The sequence below is a fragment of the Geotrypetes seraphini genome, chromosome 15, assembly GCF_902459505.1.
Source record: "Geotrypetes seraphini chromosome 15, aGeoSer1.1, whole genome shotgun sequence".
Lineage (NCBI taxonomy): Eukaryota > Metazoa > Chordata > Amphibia > Gymnophiona > Dermophiidae > Geotrypetes > Geotrypetes seraphini.
In genome coordinates this window covers 18,411,525-18,426,174 of record NC_047098.1, presented here as the reverse complement: position 1 = coordinate 18,426,174, position 14,650 = coordinate 18,411,525, and the positions used below count along the sequence as shown (strand labels likewise).

Below are 14,650 nucleotides of genomic sequence, written 5' to 3'. Positions count from 1 at the left end.
AAAGATGGACGACTTAGTGGTCTGGGGCGATCAGATGGCTGGACATTCAGTTGGACGATTTTCGGAAAAAAAAAAAAATGCTGGATGTATTTTTCGAAAATGGACCTTTTCCCAAGTCTGACTTTGGGCGACTTGCGACTTAGGCCAAAACGGACTTAGATGTTTCTTTTGATTATGCTCCTCCATCTGTCCCCATAAAAAAACACCCCAAACAAAACAGTTGGGCTGCTCTCTTCCCCCCTCTCCCCAACTGCCTCAAACCTTTGGTAAATCAGAAGACAAGCTATCTCCCAGGAGAATGTTCCCCAAGCTTCTAAGATGCACAAAGCAAGCTGTCTCAGCAGGTATACTTGGGGGTTGAACTGCAAGTGCAGACTGCCCATGCAAAATCTTTGTCCTCCCAGGCAAAGCTACCCCCAAATGGGGACCTCTAGGCACCAAAGCCTTATAAAACGGATAAAAATATCCGAAAAAAATATAAATCAAACAGAGAAGATCAGAACACACCTTCTCAGCTCACTTCCTGAAGAAAAAACTGAATAGGGCACTATACTCCACTGGTGAAGGAGGAGGGGTTGAAAGATGTGATTGACATCCTTCTGCAAGCAGTTCATGACCAGAGGTAATTCACCTATTAAACAGTAAAGACCACAATAAAGGTGAACAGGCTTCCACCTATAGCTTTGTGCAGGTTACTCTCCCCTTCCTTTGTTTTTAGAGATGTACCTGCCATTCTATACAGGCTCTCGCCATCATGCCTCTCTCTCTTATTTTTTTTTCTTTTGTGGTCATTTCTGTTTTTACTTCGAGAGGAAATACAACTGGGGCAAGTCTATGAAACACTTTGGTTGTACCCCAGAAATACATTATGTAAGATATCTCACCCTATATCTTTGGAAGTCAACCTGGATTTTAAATTAACATTTTTCTATATCACTAGGATAACTCAGAGTTCTTTCTATTACCTGAGGAAGATTTAACTCTCCCCTCCCCCTTTTACTGTTCCATTCATTTGTAATTAGTAGGATTGACTTATTTCAATTCACTGCTTATAGAGTGACCATAACATCAATTACAAGGACTTCAATCAAAGGAGCCACATGGCTGTACATTGGATTATGGTGTTATGAGATTTATTTCTTCCAAAAACCTTAGATAATTCTTCTATAATAACATATAGCAAAATCTCTCTCTCTCTCACACTAAGATATCTTAATACATATAAATACATCCTAAAAAATTTAAGTACTCAACTTAGTGTGCAAAAACGCGGCTTGGGGGTGCATATTCCGACATAGGACTATGTTTCGACAAACTTCGAAACGCGGGTGACACTGCTCTGGTCAACTGAAAGGGGGATTCCTTGATACAGCCGTTTGGCGAAACATAATCCTATGTCAGAATATGCACCCCAAGCCGTGTTTTTGCACACTAAGATGAGTACTTATATTTTTAAAGATGTATTTATATATATAAATGAGAGAGAGAGAGAACTATAAGCACTTCTTCATAAAATTTAGAAAAACTTTTGACCGATGATGATTTTGGTGTATAAATACTGTGTGTATTGAAACTTGATTTTCACACAGTAACAGCGCTGAGGTCTGTGAGCTGCTATATGTTATTATAGAAGAATTATCTAAGGTATTTTGGAAGAAATATTTCTGTATGTTGACCTTAGAAAAAAACAGTCTACGCCTAATCTTGATGTTGTGAGATTTAAACCTATGAGCCCATTATTAACACTGATTGCCTATCGTGTATCGTCAACTAAACTGGAATTGCAAAAGGTTAGTTTGAGATGAGCATAAAGGCCCTGATTCTCTAAAGTGCATCCCGATTTTAGGCGTCCTACAGCTGTCTAATCAGCCAATCGGGATGCACGTTTAAAAAAAAAAAATGCTCCCCAGGCAAGCCTGAAGGCACCTCCGGGAGCCTAGGGAGACCCGCAAGATGCCTAAGCTCGTCTAAGGGCCTTAGGCGGGCCTTAGGCTGAACCTAGGCGGCCCTACGCGTCTCCCTAGTAGAGGAGAAGCTTAAAATGTAGGCCAGCAAAATGCTGGCTTACATTGTAAGTAGACGCGGCCGCTATACTTATCGCGGCAAGGGATCTCTCTGCCGCTATAAGTATAGCGGGCTGCGGCCCCCTGACCAGGAGGGGGCCCAAACCCTCTGCCCGAAGACGCACCCCTCCCGACACTACTGACCGCCCCCCCGACACTACTGACCGCCCCCCCCCCCGACATTACCGATCCCCCCCCGACAATATCGATAGCTGGCAGGAGGGTGCCCAATCCCTCCTGCCCGAAGATGCACCCCCCCGGCGCTAACCCCCCCGCCAAGCCTCCACTCTACCAAACCTGTTCTTAGATGGGTCTTGCACGTCTTGAGCCGGCAGGCACGCCTCGTCAAAATGAAGCGGGCCCGCCCCTTCCCGGCCCATCCCGCCGAAGCCTAAGGCCTGATTGGCCCAGGCTCTAGAAGCCTGGACCAATCAGGCCTTAGGCATAGCGGGTCCGCCCATCCCCACTTAATCTAAGGTCTGTTTGGCCAATCAGGCCTTAGATTAAGTGGGGATGGGCGGACCCGCTATGCCTAAGGCCTGATTGGTCCAGGCTTCTAGAGCCTGGGCCAATCAGGCCTTAGGCTTCGGCGGGATGGGCCGGGAAGGGGCGGGCCCGCTTCATTTCGACGAGGCGTGCCTGCCGGCTCAAGACGTGCAAGACCCATCTAAGAACAGGTTTGGTGGAGTGGAGGTTTGGGAGGGGGGTTAGCGCCAGGGGGGGTGCGTCTTCGGGCAGGAGGGATTGGGCACCCTCCTGCCAGCTATCGATATTGTCGGGGGGGGGGATCGGTAATGTCGGGGGGGGGGGCGGTCAGTAGTGTCGGGGGGGGTGCGTCTTCGGGCAGAGGGTTTGGGCACCCTCCTGGTCAGGGGGCCGCGGCCCGCTATACTTATAGCGGCAGAGAGATCCCTTGCCGCGATAAGTGTAGCGGGCCGTGTCTAATCTAACCCGTTTCTCTAACCCGCGTCTGTAACATGGACGCCAGTTACAGAATCAGGGTTTAGTTTAGGCCGATTCTGAATAGGACGCCTCTCCCGGGCGTCCTATTCAGAATCAGGGCCTAGGTGTCTTGCGGGCCTCGCCTTCAATATAGGCGGCCTGCCTGGGGAGCATTTTTTTTTTAAAACGTGCATCCTGATTGGCTGATTAGACAGCTGTAGGACGCCTACAGCTGCCTAAAATCGGGACGCACTTTTAGAGAATCAGGCCCAAAATCTGTACAGTCTGATAAGGAAAAAGTACATGTAAATAGATAATAAAAATAAAGTTATTATTATTATTATCTATTTACATGTGCTTCTTCCTTATCAGACTATGCAGATTTTATGCTCATCTCAAGCTAACCTTTTGCAAATCCTTCTCATGAATAACAATGGCTGGATTCTTTCTGTAATACCACATTTACTTGTGTAGCATCATTTGTTTGGAATTTTCTTCGTGCCAAACTTCTACAGGAACCTTATTTGAGATTTATAAAAGCCCTTAAATATTGGATGTTTAGACAAGCTTTTAACTTGAATCAAGGCATTTTTTTAGTTAAGTAGTCAGTTTTGGGTAGTTGGCATTATGGGACTGCCAACACACTTACCCCCCCCCCCTTTATGAAGCCACCCTGACACAGCTTCATAAAAGGGGGGAGGGGATTAATGCATTATGTTCATTAGTTTACTGGATATATTTTTTTTTGAAACTTCATTTCCTTCTTGCTGTGCCTATCGTATGAAGTCTTATTTTGTGTCCGTTAACAGACCATTTTCTATATTACCAAAGCTTCTATCTGCATCATATTCAGTAAGTCTCTGCAAGCTATGTTTGATAACAGTTCTGAAATACGTAGCAGATAGCCACAGCTTAGTGCTTCTGTTCTGCCCTCACTTTTACCAGTTAAGGTTTCAAGAAATCCATTTTTAAAGCACCTATTAATCTGGTCTGCAACAGTTATAAACAACCATGATGTTTAGTAATCTGTACATTTAAAAAACAATTTAAACTCAACCAGTTTAAAACCAGTAAAGAAGTCAGAGCTACACGCATTGAGAGATTGTGATGTAACCGGAAAGTCACACACTGGGACATTTGGGATAGGGTTGCCAGACTTCTTTAAAAAGAGAGGACACCTGGCCCCGCTCCGTTCCGCCCCGCCCCCCCCAGTCCTGCCCCGTTCCGCCTCCAGCTCTGTCCCATTCAGCCTCAAGCCCTGCACCCACATGAACCTCCCCGAACTCCAGGCCGCATCTGGAGGGCCTCTGCGCATGTGCGGATGTCAACACGATGACATCACGCGCATGCACGTGTGCGTGTGCTGTCATCGTGTCGACATTCGTACATAAGCAGGGGACCTCGAGACGTGGCTCTGAGCTCAGGGACTTTCAAAACCTGGACAAACTGCCAGGTGTTGGAAATCCCTCTGGGCACCTGGACTGTCCTCTAAAAAGAGAGCATATCCGGGTTTTCCCAGACGTCTGGTAACCCTAATTTGGGAGCTGAGAAAGAATCAAAAAAAAGCAAAGTAACAGAGAAAAAAAGCTCTTACATTGAGAAATAACTCCTTCCTCATTCTGAAGCGTGACCTGAACAGTGAAGGACGAGCCTTGAACCACACGAATCACTTTATCACCGGATATCACTATCTTCTTGGCTTGAACTAGAATGCATTCAAATATACTTGAGCTCATCGTTATTTTAGTCACAGATTTATTTAATTTGATTGACTTGGGGATATTTCTAAATTCCACAAACAAAATCTCCCATTAAAGCCTGCCATTTTCAGTCTGTAATTTTTTTTAATGCTTACTAGGATGTAAACTACTTTTGGTCCCGTTAGAAGAAAACCAGTACGTATGTGAAACCACCAAAAATAAAATCATTCAACCTAAGACTGAATTTTTTTCTCTTCTTAAACTACTGTTTCTCATAAAGCTAATAATTCGACAATTATTTGGGTTAAAGTGGGTACCCTCAATTTTTGTAGGCTCCTTCAATATATGTAATTTAGAATTGTATCTAGTACAATAAATAGCACCTCTAAGCCTAAGCAAGGAACTAACACAAGCTAAGCAGACTGCAGTGATTGCAGAAACATGGAATGAGCTACAAACTGGCTGGATAAATTCAAGTCCTTCACTATATCATAGGCATCAGAAAGGGGGTGGCCACAGGGGTCGTGGTCTCCCCAAAAATTGGCACTTTGATCCCTGGTAGTCCAGAGGTGCAGCAGGCAGGAGCGAGCTTTCCGCGCTCCTGCCCCCCCCCCCTGCGGCAGCCACAGGATCCAGTTTCTTCTGCTGCTGAGTGTCAATGAGCAGGAGCATGCTTTGGCGCTCCTGCTCAGCGCTGAGTGGCTTCTTGACTGGCTCCTTCGAATTCTCACAAATTGCAAGAATTTGCAGGAGCTAGTCAAGAAGCCGCTCAGCGCCAAGCAGGAGTGCCAAAGAGAGCTCCTGCTCGTTGACACTCAGCGGCAGAACTGGATCCTGCAGCTGCCGCCACGACCGGGTTAGCATTGGGGCTGTAGCACAGAAAGCTCGCTCCTGCCCGCTGCACCTCTGGACCACCAGGGATCGCCAGAGAAAGTAGGACAGGGCTGGGAAGGGGGACATGTCCAAATCCTAAGCCAGCCCTATTCCCACCCCAAACACACCTCTACCACGTCCCCTTGAGATTTAGATGCACTGAAGATGAACAGCCAAGAAAAAGGGTTTCAAAAATGGCAATTTAGACATTTTGGCAATCCAAACGTCTATGCTGGTTTTTGGACATCTGTTTTGAAAATCAGCCCCTGTGTGACATGTTCTGCCTTGTCTTGAGGCCAAAGAACTGGCAAGAGGTAAAGCTACAACTTAAAACACTTTTATCTAAAAGGAACATGTATTATGAGCTGGAACATTATGGATTATTTTTGTGTGACTTCTCCTTTCAAAACAAGACATCTTCGGATTTAAACTTGTAAATAAATTTAATATTCAAAAGCAGGATAGTGGCTCTTAACCTTCTTTTCTTTCCCTTCTCTCTTCCCTCTAGAAAATAATATCCATGAATGAATATGTAGCTAACTTAAGAAGAAAAAAAACCCTGCAAATTGTCCTTCTAAAGTAGATTTCTCTTACAATGACCTTTTCTATTTCAACAAGGTCTTGCATTTGATTTCTTTCCATGAATTGCTTTTATTTTATATTTCTAAAGGCCCTATTTAAACCAGTCCTGTCTTCATTCTTGTGTTGCTGTGTTACATTTGTCAAGCTAATTGAGGACATGGTAGTACATAGATGTGAACGCTACGAGCAGACCATATTAATCAACAGTGGGACTGTCAGAGCATTATGTTAGGTCTTGTTAATAATTGGATAGTATATAAAAAAAAAATACACACCAGCAGGATAGCCATTGATCCACAGACCATCATAAACAACACCGGAGCAGTGAATTATAGTACCCTGTCCACTGAACACATCACCACTCCACTGTCCCTGCAAATGAAAATATATGTCCATTTTACATTTGGATTGAAACTCTGGCTGCTGTATAAAAGGAAGGATTATTTCAAAAGACTTCTCAATAGCAGGGTGGGTGGCCCCTGGTTGCAGGACAGCTAGTTAAAATTACTTTTTAAGATTACTGGGAGCAGCTGAATGGGGGACCACACAAAACACAGAGATTAGTTAGAACTTCATAGTGTATCGTATGGAAAAAAAGATTTCTGGGGAATCCAAGGTTTTATGTTACATATCTTGGAATGAGAGACTTATACTTTGCTTTTCCATCACGTTGACATTTTTGTTAAACTATGACCATGTCTGGCTCTTATATTCAAAAATTGCTTAAAGTAGAGGTCACATCTTTTTCTAAGTATTTTTAACATACAATAGCAGAATGCCTAATATGAAAAGGGACTGTGTCTTTTGCTGCATTATTTAACACTTGAATAGCAGGATCCATGCCAATTATTCAAACTATGTTACTGTCAGATAACAGAGGAAATCAAATTTTTATCCAAAATAATTTTTGGTGTTGTTGCTTCCAATTGGCAAAGAAGAATATTTCTCAGAAATTTCCCCAAATGCTCACTTTTTCTTTCATCAACAGCTAAGTCTAATGACTAGCTTTAATTTGACCTTGTATACTTACATATTAAATACAAAATATGAAATTTATAACTTTTCATTCCATATGAACATAAGAATAGCTTTACTGGGTCAAACCAATGGTCCATCATGCCCAGTAGCTTGTTCTCACGGTGGCCAATCCAGACTAGTACCTGGCCAAAACCCAAGGAGTAGCAATATTCCATGCTACCGATCCAGGGCAAGCAGTGGCTTCCCCTATGTCTTTCTCAATAACAGACTATGGACTTTTCCTCCAGGAACTTAACCTCTGGCAATGCGTTCCAGAGCTTAACTATTCTCTGAGTGAAAAACGATTTCCTCTAAGGGCTGCCAAAGCAGACATCTATTCCTCCCTATCCCATTTTTGCTAAAGAATGCCCCACACCATAATCAAATGTCTAACAAATGGATTCATCACTGTTAGCCGACATCCACCAGTGTAATGGGCCCACACAAAATATTGGTCCAGTTGCAACACCTGATTATCTACTGTGATCGACTAATCCAAAATAAACCACAGCTGAGCTGCCTAATAATACCAAATTAAATTAGGAACAGCTCTACCTCCCTGTTCTCTAGGGGCCCATAAAATTTGTTTCAAACATGTTTCCAAGTTTATTAAAATTACTTCCCTTATACACACACTTCGGTGTGATTTACCCCCCAAATAAATCGGAAAAATGTCCTCTGGAATAGGTAGAGTTTGAAATAAAAATAATAATCGGGATAGGACATTAATTTTCAATACTGCAATCTTTCCCCAGTAGGATAACCAAAGCCCTCTCCACTTCTGAAGGTCTCTATGCATATGTTGTAAAATTTGATCATAAATGGACTTATACAAATGACTCAGCTTGCAAGGTAAATATATTCCCAGATATCGAATGTGGAACCCAGCTATTCTGAAAGGAAAGGCCTCCACAATCCTCTACTCCTCCTCAGCATCCAAATGCACTCCCATGAATTCTGGCTTGTCAATGTTGACCTTAAACCCAGCTAAGTCCCCATACCTACAAAATATGTATCCCTGGATCATGAATATATAGCAAAATATCATCAGCAACTTGCCCAGATTCTTATCCAAGTATCAGCATTGAATACAAAGATAAATTTCAGATCAGTCTTAGCTGTGCCCCTAGACAACCCCAAGACTACCAAGGCAGTCCTATATGATTTTCAGTGGCATTACATTACATTACATTACATTACATTAGGGATTTCTATTCCGCCATTACCTTGCGGTTCAAGGCGGATTACAAAAGGTTAGTTTAAAAAAAACAGAGTTACAATGATTAGCTAGAGAGGTAAGTTGTAGATCTTATAAACATTTAGCAGGTTGTTGAGGGTGAGGTGGTTTGTAAAAGAGTTAATAGGTGGTCATAGTGGGAGTTCTTTTGTTATTATTAGTTCAGTAGTGGGTAGATCAAGTGTCAGTTTTAGAGTTAATAAGCGGTCGTGATGTTATTGCTGCTTCAGGAATTTCTTGAAAAGTGTGGTTTTTATTTCTTTTCTGAACGTCCTATAGTCTGGGGTGGTCATCAAGAGGTTGGAGATCTGGTTGTCCAGCCTTGCGGCTTGGGTGGCTAGGAGGCCGTCGTGTAGTTTTGTTCTTTTTACTTCCTTGATTGGGGGGGGTATGAATGGGGCGTGCGTTTTTCTTTGTCTTGTAGTGGGTGCTTGTATGAGGCGATTGTTCAAGTATGATGGACTGTCTCCGTGTAGTGTTTTGAATAGTATGCAGTAGAATTTGAATTGGATTCTTTCTTGGATTGGAAGCCAATGTGAGTTGATGAAGGCTTCAGTGATGTGGTCATGTTTTTTCAATGAGTAGATGAGTCTCAAAGCTGTATTTTGGATCGTTTGGAGTTGTCTAATCGTAGTTGCAGGGCAAGGAAGGAAGAGGATGTTGCAGTAGTCCAATATCCCTAGTATTAGGGATTGTACTATAAGTTGGAATTGTGTTCTTTCAAAGAATTTTCGGACTTGTCTCAGATTTCTCATGATTGCGAATGATTTCTGAATTGTTTTATTTATTTGCGGTTGCATAGTGCAGCATCTGTCTATGGTCATGCCAAGTAGTTTTATGGTGGTTTGGATGGGATATTTGATTGTGTTTATGTCTAAGTTGGTTGTGGTTTGGATCTTGTCATTTTCGAGAAGGATGAATTTGGTTTTGTCTTGGTTGAGTTTAAGTTTGTGATTTTTCATCCAGGTTGTGACTGTTTCAAGTGTTTGGTGAAGTTTGTCTGTCATGGTAGGTTTAGAGTGATCGTATGGGATGAGGATGGTGATGTCATCAGCATAACTATAGGTGGTTATGCCCATATTGTCCAGATGCGTTCCTAGAGAAGCAGTGTAGAGATTGAAGAGGGTGGGGGATAGTGGAGATCCTTGTGGTACGCCGCAGGGATTTGACCAGGATTCTGACTTTTCTTTGTTTGATTTTACGCTGTAGGTTCTGAGTTTTAGGAATCCTTCAAACCAAGAGTATACTTTATCTGAGATGCCTATTGCGTCTAAGATCTGTAGAAGGATGTTGTGATCCACTAAGTCGAATGCCGCAGTTAAGTCCAGTTGTATGAGAAGCATTTTTTTCCCTGTGCTAAGGTGTTGTCTGACGGTATCCATAAGGGAGCCTAGTAGTGTCTCTGTACTGAAGTTTGTTCTGAAGCCTGATTGCATGGGGTGGAGTAGGTTGTGGTCCTCTATGTAATTGGTGAGGAGTTTGGCTACTAGGCCTTCTATAATTTTGACATATAGCGGAATTGAGGCTATAGGTCTAAAGTTAGATGGGTGGTTTTGTGGTGCTTTTGGGTCTTTTTGGATTGGGGTGATGACGATTTCGCTGAGGTCAGCAGGGAATGTGCCTTCTGTGAGCGTGAATTGAATCCATTGAAGAATTGTGGTGCGGAATTTTACACTAGATGTGGTAAGGAGATATGAGGGGCAATGGTTGAGGTCACAGGAGGCATGGCTGTATTTTTTGTAGAATTTGTTGAATTCTGACCATTGTATGTTGGGGAATTGAGTCCAGATTCTGTCTGCTGCGGTTGCCTCTTTTCCTGGAGGGTGGATTGTGATTGGGTTTTGATGGGAAGGGTTAAGGATGAGAGTGGCTCTGGTGTTGGTAATTTTGTTTTTGAAGTGTTCTGCTAAGAGGGTGGGTGATGGTGGAGGAGTATTCGTGGTGGTTGTGTATGGTTTGGTGTCTGTTAATTCTTTCAGGATTTGGAATATTTTTTTGGAATCTTGGGTTTCCGTGCCTATGAGGTTAGTATAGTAGCTTTTCCTCTTATCCCTTAGTTGATTTTTGTATTGTTTGTTGATTTTTTTCCATTCGGCTTTTGTTTGATCTTGGTTCTTTTTTCTCCATTTTCTTTCTAATCTTCTACACTGTCTTTTGAGTTGGAGTAATTCATTATCAAACCATTGGTCTGATTTCCTGCTGGTTCTGGTTTTGGTTTGTAGGGGGGCCAGATCATCAAGGATGTTGGTGGACACATTTTTCCAGTGGGAGATGAAGTTTTTTGGGTCGCAGTCTTGTATAGTTTCGTCTACATTTGACCAAAAGATGGTTGGGTCGATTACTGGATAATGCGATTGAAAATCACTGATGACCTGGAGGGCACTATTTAAATCGGGTAGCAGTTGCTGCCACCTGGATAACTAACTTTGAATATTAGGCCATAAGGGACATTTTATTTAAGGCACCTGTGGGTGAGATTCTGAAGTGGGGCTTATGTACGTTGGGGGCACAGCAGGAGAGAGCTAAGAGTGGGAGTATGTTGTGCACGATGGATGTCAGTTGTAAGAGGAGGTGGCTGAGGTGAGATGGATCAGGGGCTAACTAGAGGGTGTTAGATGCACAATGGTGGTGTAAGTAATAGTTCTGAGATTGTGGCACAGAGAGGGTGTCTGAAGCTAGTAAAAGGTATGGAGAACTTGAGCTACAAGGATCGCCTCAGAAAACTGGGATTATTCACCCTTGAGAAGAGAAGACTGAGAGGGGATCTGATAGACTTTTAAATTGCTAAAAGGAATCGACAAAATGGAGCAAGATCACTCACCAGCAGGGGGAAAGGATGGAGAGCAAGAAACAGCTTTATTCACATTGGCGAATGTGACCCAGACTCGGACCAGAGGTCATGGCCTGAAGCTGAGAGGGGACACGGCCAGGACAAATGTCAGAAAGTTCTGCTTCACACAGCGAGTGGTGAACGCCTGGAACTCTCTCCCGAAAGAGATGGTGGAGGAAACTACCATTCTAGGATTTAAGGGAAAATTGGACGCACATCTTCTTGCAGGACACATTGAGGGACACGAGTGACTAATGTATACACCAGGGCACGCCTGGCTGAGCCTCCGCGTATGCGGATCACTGGACTGGATGGACCAGGTCTGATCCGGTGCAGGCATTTCTTATGTTCTTATGATGTGGGTGTCAGGGATACAGTGGAGTGTTCAGAAGAACAAGGTTAGAGTCACTTATGATACTTATCAATTCAAGTCTGTACAATGGAGATGTTCTCTTCCAGGAAACAAAGCATAACAGGTCCAATCCTGAAAAAGTCCAATTTCGACATATCTGACACTTCAAACTATCATCCGACCTCAAATTTTTGCTAGCTGAGAAGAAGGTTTTTCAACAACTGTTTCAATGTGTGAAATATCTCCTTTAGGACCAGACAGAGCCCTCAATATTAGTATAAGTGCAAAATAGCATGTCACCTCACTAGGCCTTAAAGTCTGTGTAGGTACTGGAAGCAATGGAAGACAATGTGACATCCTCAATCACAAAGAGCGGACCTTGACAAAAACAAGACTTCAATTCAGGTCCGCTCATTCTCAACATGCTACTTTAATCAATTGGCCACTTTCTGCTCTAACACCTCCTATGGACTTCAAGAATTTGTTCTGGTCCAGCTATCATTTATTCTTATGGGATGCAAGTGGAGACTGCTGAAAAAAGCTTAGCAGATGAAGAGAATCATGTGATTTGCCACCTGTTCTTGGTAGTTGACAGGTGTAACAAGCAGCAGGCCTTTCACTGGGAAAAAAGACAAACTAAACAGAGCCAAAATACACAGTGAAAAAGTAATAGGGACAGAATGAAACACAGCATCTGCTTTGCAAAGACCTGTACAACAGCCAGAGGAAGCTAAAGATGAGAAATCATAGTTAGGAAACAAGTTTCATGTGGAAACCAAATGTTTTTACTTCATTAGTCAACACACAAATTTCCCTTGTTATTTTCTCCCAACTTCAATTGCAAACATATCTTAATATTTCATCTTCAAATTTCTAGGTGGCTCTTCCAAGGAGAATTTGTGCTCCTGATCCTGTACATTTTGATCTACAGGACACAATATTTTGCCTTTAATTACTGTTTGCAGTATTTACTTCCTGATTGACTTGGCTACATAGAAGAAGACTAAGGGAAGAGGGGAATTAAAAATGGAGAAATAATCTGGAAGGTTGCAAATGAGAGTCATAGTGCCATACTACCCAGCTGGGATAAGTATTCAATGAAGAAGCTCAAAGGATCAGGACAAAAGCTGCAAACATGCATCTCCAAAATCCCTCCGGAAGATACACCTAGCCAAAGTCAGGTTTTCAGGATTGCCACAATGAATTTTTATTTATTTATTCATTGGGATTTATAAACACCAATGAATATTAATGGATCTTTCTCTGTGATCTAATTTTGTAAACCGAGTCGAGCTCCTATTTGTACGAGATGATTTGGTATATAAGACTAAGAATTAGATTACATTAACTGCCTTTATGAAGGGATTCACACTAGGCAGTGTACAGCAGATATGATTTAACATAAAACTTAGAATTTTGTTAACAGCATAGCATAACAGTAGTAAAAAGACCAAATATACACATAAATATAATGAATGAGATAAAATCAGTAAATTGATACTTAATAGGACTATCATGAAACAGTTCAAAAATATACTTATTAACAGCACTGAATTCAAATAAGAAATATATAATGCATACTAAAAGGGAGACATAATACTTACGAAGCATCTAATATGAGGGAAGACACTGTTTGCCCTGGATTGGTAGCATGGAATGTTGCTACTATTTGGGTTTTTGCCAGATACAGTGGTACCTTGGATTACGAGCATAATCCGTTCCAGGAGCATGCTCGTAATCCAAAATGCTCGTATATCAAAGCAAGTTTCCCCAAAGGAAGTAAGGGAAACTTGCTTTGATATGTTCCCATCCCCCACCTTCCCCCCCCAAGGCCAGCAGCGCTGCTCCCCCCCCCCACGAGAACCGGCATTGCTCCCCCCGAAGGCCCCCTTCGCGAACCGGCACCCTCCCCCCCGCGATCGTGCACCCCCCCGCCGCGACCTGAGATCCCCCAACCCACCTGAACCCTCTTCTTACTTCCAGTATAGCCTCCGCATCGGCATCGGCACCGGCACCAGCATGTCCTGTGCCTGAAAATCTGCTTCCTGTGCCGGGCCTTGAGCATGCGCGCATGCTCAAGGCCTGAGAGTTCACGTTGTGCGTGCACTAAAAACCCTAGCGCACCTTCATAAAAGGAGCCTTTAATGTCTTATTAATGAAATGATATTTTGCATGAGGTAAAACTCTTTAGTTTATAAATCTTTCCTTTTGGTTTAAGTCTTAATAATAATATTGTAATTTAAAGCTAAAGAAACATTATTTTACTTTTGTGATTATGATAAACATACTGAGGGACACAAAATAGTACCTGGCGGACCGCAAGTTTGAGACCACTGGCTTATCCTATAGCCAAGGGGTCAAAAGCAGGTATTAGATGGGTGGTACAGAATTCTTTGGGATAAACTCAAAGCAAGTTGATTATACAGTTAAACAAGATATAAGGAACTGATTTAGTTAGTGTGTGTGGCAAGCTAGTCCTGGTGCAGAAAGCACAGTTACATACCATAACAGGTGTTACCTGGAGACAGCAGGCAGATATTCTCACATATGGGTGGTGTCATCTACGGAGCCCGGTATGGCCAGTATGACAAGTGAACTGCCACTAAGTTTTAGGAAACTTCGCGACTGCCCATCCAATCCAGGAGGTAGGAATCTGCCTCCAGACAATGAAAAGAGTATTGCCTGGAACAAAATTGAAGCAATTTGTGATTGCTGGGGGATGCAAATAGGTCTATCTGAGAAGTCCTCCAAAGAGAAAATATCTGATGCAAGACTTTGGAATTGAGCATCCATTCGTGCGGTCAAAGATATTTGCTGAGTTTGTCAGCCAGTGTATTGTGTGCTCCTTGAACATAGACAGCTTTGAGATATGTTTCGAGCAATTGCCCAGATCCAAATTGTCTTGGCTTTTTGGTAGAGAGTCTGAGATATTGTGGCAAGTCCAGCACTGCTTCCAACTTGCCCCATGGTAAAAGCAGGGAGAACAATATTTCAGGAAGTAGTAAATTCCATCAGAGGAATTTCCCTAGCTATGAGGCTAACTATCCTAGTACA

The 14,650-nt window shown here is 42.8% G+C and overlaps 1 protein-coding gene across 1 annotated transcript in view; it reads right to left on the bottom strand.

Moving 5' to 3' along the window:
- The window catches only part of MORN1 (MORN repeat containing 1), a 180,966-nt gene that overhangs the window by 135,766 nt on the left and 30,550 nt on the right, over nt 1-14,650 (bottom strand). The window contains exons 7-8 of the mRNA XM_033922591.1: nt 6,436-6,532; nt 4,600-4,710 (exon numbers count right to left, since the gene is read on the bottom strand). Of these exons, the coding sequence (XP_033778482.1) occupies nt 4,600-4,710; nt 6,436-6,532 (208 nt within the window). The remainder of the gene's footprint in view (nt 1-4,599; nt 4,711-6,435; nt 6,533-14,650) is intronic.